General features: G+C 42.6%; 1 protein-coding gene across 1 annotated transcript in view; it reads left to right on the top strand.

Moving 5' to 3' along the window:
* Nucleotides 1-6,456, top strand: part of NEIL3 (nei like DNA glycosylase 3) — a 45,444-nt gene that overhangs the window by 11,214 nt on the left and 27,774 nt on the right. Inside the window, exon 2 of the mRNA XM_027599525.1 lies at nucleotides 2,874-3,001. Coding sequence (XP_027455326.1) covers nucleotides 2,874-3,001 — 128 coding nt within the window. The remainder of the gene's footprint in view (nucleotides 1-2,873; nucleotides 3,002-6,456) is intronic.

The raw sequence follows: 6,456 nt of genomic DNA, 5'->3' as shown, positions 1-6,456 counted from the left end.
AGCGCTATGGTGGCAGTGGTCGCCAATTCCCCCTTGGCCAGCAAGCAGGAAAGCCACGACAGCGTGTGGGGCTGTATGTATGACATGGGAGCGACCAGCTAGCCTCTGCTGGGAACCCTGACAGAAGCCAAAGGACTTTGCAGGGCGTGGCTAAAAACACTTGCTAGCAAACATTGTTGGGAGAGGATAAGAGATTGTTGACATGGGAGCGGTGGGGAAAACATTAATCTAGAAGTGAATGTTTTTAAAATGTCCCTAGGACCTTAAATCCAGGATCCAAAAGTGTATCAAACCCAATCTATGCTGAGGCAAAGGCGATTCATAACAGATCGATATCTGCTCTGTATATCATCATCTTAAAAGTGTCCAGGCTAGTTTAGAAGAACTTTTTACCTACTAATTGGTTGTCATGGAAACCTGCATTGAAACCTACCCTCTTAACCTACCCTTGGCTCCAAGTATATTTATGTGGCAAGGTAAAGTCTGTTAGGCAGGAAAACATCAAGACTCCTGGTGCTTCTCAATTCAGGGCTGTAGCAGATTCCCTTATGAAAACAAGGCAAATGTGCAAGTATATTTTTCCCTCCCTGAGTCCTCAAGCCCATTATGAGAGTGCTTGATGATCCCCGCTAGGCCCTGGGGTTCAACCAAGAAAGAGGAAAGGAATCAGAGGCAGACCCATCACCGGGCTAACCCATCCCCCACCCCTCCCCTCTAGAACCCTCAGTTTGTTTCTCAGAGTCCATCGTCTCTCATGGTTCCTCTCCCCCTCCGATCCCCGCCCCCCGCCGCCCCTTCATTTTTCCCTTCCTTCTCCTAAAGGTTCTTTTTGTGGTTTGGGCAGAACTGGAAGACTGCAACTTGTAATCCCTTCTGTGCATTGGTTCGTTGGTCACTCCAAGCGTGTGACTGATTCCCAGTTCTTATTATGTGGAGGAGGGATTTGAAGCCCGTCCCCTGAACGTCAGGCAGCTGGGAGATTCTAGCATCGGCCGTAGCCGTTGTAACTGAACGGGGGTTTAGTGGAAGGATGTTGTCTGTTCCTGCCTTGGTCTGCTTGGGCTACCATGACAAATGCCATCACCCAGGAGGCTTACAGAGATTTATTTTCTCCCAGTTCTGGAGGCCACAAGTCCAAGCTTAAGGTTCAGGCCAGTTTGGTTTCTGGTGTGAGCTGTCTTCCTGGCTTGCAGACACCACTTCTGTCTCCCGTGGCGCCACCTCTGAGCACACAGGATGGGGAGAGGGAACTCTCTGTGGTCTCTTCTAAGGATGCTAATCCTGCGGGATCGGGCCCCCACCCTATGACTTCATTAACCTTAAGTACCTCCTTAAGGCCCTATTTTCAAAATTGGTCACATTGGAGGTTAGAGCTTCAACGTGTGAGTGTTGGAGGGGACAAAATTCAGTCCCTAGCCATTTTCAATCTTTGTTTTTTGTTTTTGGGGGTTTCTTAAAAATCTCTTATCCTCCTGTTCCTTTGAATTAAATACTATAATGTGTCTTTTTAAACAAGGCCCAAATGAGGAAACTAAAGACTAGAGTGGACATACCATCTTAACTATTTAGAATGACAGATGTCTGTAAACCAAAAGTTTGAGAATCACTGAATATCATTCTACCGTAAGTGGAGGGGAAGTTGTGATTTTCTCCTAGACTATGTCTAAATTGTTTTATAATTATCGCCCTGTCACCCCCATCATCACTACCTCACCACCCACCAAGATTTTATCCTGGATCTTCTGAGAATGAGTAGGTCCATTTGAGAAAAAGAAAGGTTAGAAGTATGTGAGGATATTCCCTTAGGTGAAGAGTTAATGTGTAAATATAATTATATGTACCTATTGTATCTTATAGAATAGCTAGGTATTAATGATTGTTTTAAATTTTTATTATATGTTGATTGCAAATTAAAGAATATTTATAAACGTTATCTCAAGAATGAAAAATAACGATACAAAGAACACCGGTTTACCTACTACACATTGAGAAAAAGAGCCTTACCAATATCTAAACCCAGTACCATTCCTTTCCCTGCCCCACAGAAGGGAAAGTTTATAACTTCCTTGATCTTGGTAGTGTTTAGGGCATATACTGTAATCCTCACAATATATTGTTTGGTTTTGCACGGTGATGGGAGGAAGAAGTAGTGGGTTTCCTTTTCCTTTATTCTTGACGTTGTGGTTTGAGGAGGGAGAGAAGAGCATGTCATGCATTAGCTCCTGTCACTCAGGGGAGCCTGGTCTTTACCACTGATTCCCTACACCCCACAAGACCATGGAAACTGAAACTCCTTCCCTGGGGCCCGTAGATGCCTTTCTAACAAAAGCCTGCTTTAGAGAGCTGCTTATCTTTGGGGTTCTCACCCATTTTTACTTGGTTTTCAACCTCTTATTGTTCCTTCCTGGCTTTTGAGTTCATCATCAGAGGTAAAAATATTTGGTTTCCATATTTTATCCACTGTTGTTTAGCTCTTTCTGAATCCTCTCTCAGAGACCTTGGCTATGCTTCTGGAAATGGAAGACTGTCCTATATTTTAGTTTTAAAACATTCACATCATTTTTCTGTGCTTTCTTTTCATATGTGCAGAGCTATATGGTCCTGGAAGAAACTCATTTTGGTTGTGAGCCAATTACATTCTTTTGCACTTAATTTTTTTTTTTTTTTTTTGGCCTCTCTCTTGAAATGACTCCACAGTAATTTGACAAAATGTATGTAAACAGCTGATTCCATTACTTGACTTGCTGGAGATTATTCCTCTTACTGGGATGCACCTGGGCATGAAGTAATAGAAATACGTTTAAGAACGAAATTATAATTTTGTTTAGAGTTTGTACGTGTGTTTACGTGGGTGTGGGTGTATTTTCTCCTAGGCTGCTGCACTGAACAATAACAAAGATTCCAGCCCGAATTCCTTGAGACTGTTTAATGGATACGTTTACAGTGGTGTCCAGACTTTGGGGAAGGAGCTCTTTATGTACTTTGGGCCAAAAGCTTTACGGTAAGATAAACCTGCATAGTACATCTTATCTCTCTGTTTAGAGATGTGTAAAAGGCTTTTCTCGCCGCTCACCCCGTGTCACATTTAATCATGTAGAAAGTACTCCATTTTTAAGAGAGCTCTAATATAAGAGGTTGAGATTCTATCGTGGAAAGCAATAAGAAAATGAATAGATTGTGATTATTACTTGGAGGGCTAGTCAATGTATTTCTTTTAAGAAAAACAGATTTGCTAGACAGGCTTCCAGGGGCTGGTAGAGCAACACAGCTCGGCTTGGCTCTTCGCAAATCTCCCACACGGCTCTTCTCCCAGCCCTTCTCCCCTCCTGTTTTCCCTCGTGTTTTCCCCAAGCTTTTATTGTATTAGCGACATTAGTTTCTTTATATGTATAACAGCTTCCAGTTTGGTTTCAACCTGTCTCTAGATTTTTATAGTTCTGTGTCTTCCTTCTTTTTCTGAAGGCTTGTACGGAATTGGAAACTTATTTATAGAATTTCACAACTTTTCCCAGAAGTCCCGAGTTCTCCATTCTTCCACAGTCCTTAGGGTAATTCATCGCTGATGGGTTGGCAGTGAAGGACAGGCAATCTCCCGCGTTGGTTGACTTAATGATTAGAATGTCAAAATGTGTGTACTCGCCAGAGCATGATCACCTGCTGAATTTTTGCAGGAAAAAGAGAAAGGCCTATGGATTAACATGTCTACCAAATCTTTGTCTTCTCCGAGTTTACCTAAGGTATTGCAATGTGTGAACGAAGGTAGTGCTCCCTTGAATCTCTCTTAATGTTTCTGGAAGCTATTGAAGAATTTCACCTTAAAGGAAAGCCCTGTTACTAGGCCGTGGGCCTCTAACTGGAGATGACTGATGCTCACAGAGAGCTAATATGACTGTATGATGGTTATTTGCCGCCCCTCATCTACTGCACGTTTCGAGGATGTCAGAGTTTATGTAATTGCTTCCCCTTTGAAATGTTCTCTCTTTGTTGTCAGCAGCTGCCGTCCTTGGACAACAGCGTCACTTGGTGGGTTTTTTTTCTCAGTCTGGAAAGGATAATGTCAGCATAGGCTTCCTGGCTCATGCAGCAATGATCTACTGCAGGTTATATTGCTGTGGTGATAGATGGATGTGATGGAAAACTTTGCTCTGAACGGAGGAGGACACAATGGCATCCATGGAAGATGGTTGAACATTGATATGTTATTGATTCCCTCGTGTTAGGTGCGGATTTATTTCTCTAGGATGAGACGGTGGTTTTTATCAAGTGTTCTCCACCAGACTGATAAAGGAAGAATCATTTCTCAGTGCAGGGCTGTCAGTAAATGTTCCCTGAAGTTCTAAACAAGGGCAGTCACTTCCTTAAATTCACTGAACTAGTACCATCCCCGGGAAGTTCGTATCTCAGTGTATGCATGGGGAGAAGTGCAGTGGCTTGCTTCCTTTTAATTTCCTACAGCCCTAATGACTATTTGATATAATAATTCAAGGGCAGTGGCAGATCAGCTATTTGAATACAAACCGAGCAACCTAAAATCAACTGCGTCCCCTTTCACAATTTAATAGAAGTTTGTTTATATACATACACACACACACACACACAAACACTCTCTCTCTCTCTCTCTCTCTCTCTCTCTCTCTCTCTCTCTCTCTCTCTCCCCCTCTCCCCCCCCTCTCTCCCCCTCTCTCCCCCTCTCTCCCCCTCTCTCCCCCTCTCTCCCCCTCTCTCCCCCTCTCTCCCCCTCTCTCCCCCTCTCTCCCCCTCTCTCCCCCTCTCTCTCCCTCTCCCTCCCTCTCCCCCCCCCAACCTATGCTTCTTAAGAGAATGGATGACTCTGTCACAGAAATGTGATCGTTGTGTGAGGTTGCAAGTCTGTGAGCATGAGATAGAAATGTAGTCTTCATTCCTCACCTCTTCTTGCTACCCACCAGGCTGGTCTGCATTTTAGAGAGCATGTAGCAAGAAACACGCTTAATGCTCACTTATATTTACCCCTTAACATGCACCTTTTTACAGTTAAAATTGCCCTGGATTTTAATGCATCTTACAGGGCAGGCCATGAATCTTCCTAGGATTCATTTGTCACAGAAATAGAATACAGACCTAGCCCTCTGAGAGAGAATCTACCATGCAAAAATCCACACTTCAGAGAGATACAAATTAGAATATTTCTGTTACTAAAAGATTTATCAAAGTGCTCAAGTGATCCTAAAAGTGCCATAGAATGCAAAAAAATTATTTGATATGCATTTATTCCAAGAGCACAGTTGTGGTGTTATGTGTGATTAATACCTATACTCCTGAACACTTTGAAGAAGCTCATCATCTTTAACAAAACAGAAATCATTTTTAAGTTTTTGGCTATATATGTAACAAATACTCATTAGAGAAAACTGAGACATAAGGAACAAGCAAGGATAAATTTATACATTCACAATCTCACTCCCAAATATAACCTCTATTAACTGTGGATGTATATATATTGCCAGTACCGTGTGGGCATGTATCTACCCGTCTATTCACTCAGACACACCCACCCCACCCTGGAAGCTGCCATTTTCCATCAAAATGAACCCAGCTGTTACATCTTGGACTTGCATTTAAAAGATATATTTTTTTAATGAATCTCTCTTTCCAAAACACTTTACTATTTCCAATTTGTGATTTATATGACTCTGATGGTTTGCAATGATCATCTTCTGGAAGCATATCTGAAATATTTTACAGGATTGCCATTTTAGAGAAGCCTTATACATTATCAATTTTGTAACTTATTGGAGTTTAAGTCATCTGATCCTCGAAACAGCAATGCATGAGATAATGTGACAGTTCTTTGTAGTTTGTGAAACAATCTTTAAGGAGTCTATTCTACACTACTCAAAAAAGGGTTTTACAGCTTAGACATAGTTTTTGTGATCTGCCACGTTACCATGTTAGAAAAATTGAAGCGTGATAATGGTTCTAAATGAAATCAGATACTTGAAGCGTAGTCAGTCCTGCTTTCTGTCTACCCAACATGCTCACTTGTCTTTTAGGGACAGCGTTCCTTCTGGAAACTGGTCATCCGGCCACACTGACCACAGAGTTCAAGTTAACTCTAGCATGATCTTACTGGACATTCTGTCTCATACATAGTCAGTTGGGTCAGTGTGGTTCTTCCGTGAGATTTCCTTATCTGGAGCCAAGGAGGGTCAGGCTCTGTAACGTAGGCAAGCTAGGATGTGAGGCCTTCGGACTTGTAGGTGGCCGTGTTACTCGGCTTGTGAGGTGGTAAGAAATAAAACCAGCCTGCACAAAGCCGAGAATCTGAAAGGGCTTCTAGCCCCTCCTTCCATCTGTTTCTGAGATCCAGGGGCTTTCCTTCCTTTCCTGCAGCTTGATTCTTCAACCCTCCCTCAGGTCCTGTGAGCTACTAAGTATTCCTTAGTGCCTAAACCTGTTTGAGTTGGGTTTCTGTCG

The sequence above is a fragment of the Zalophus californianus genome, chromosome 2 (assembly GCF_009762305.2).
Source record: "Zalophus californianus isolate mZalCal1 chromosome 2, mZalCal1.pri.v2, whole genome shotgun sequence".
Lineage (NCBI taxonomy): Eukaryota > Metazoa > Chordata > Mammalia > Carnivora > Otariidae > Zalophus > Zalophus californianus.
The sequence above is the reverse complement of the archived record's forward strand: the minus strand, read 5'-3'. Positions and strand labels throughout refer to the sequence as shown.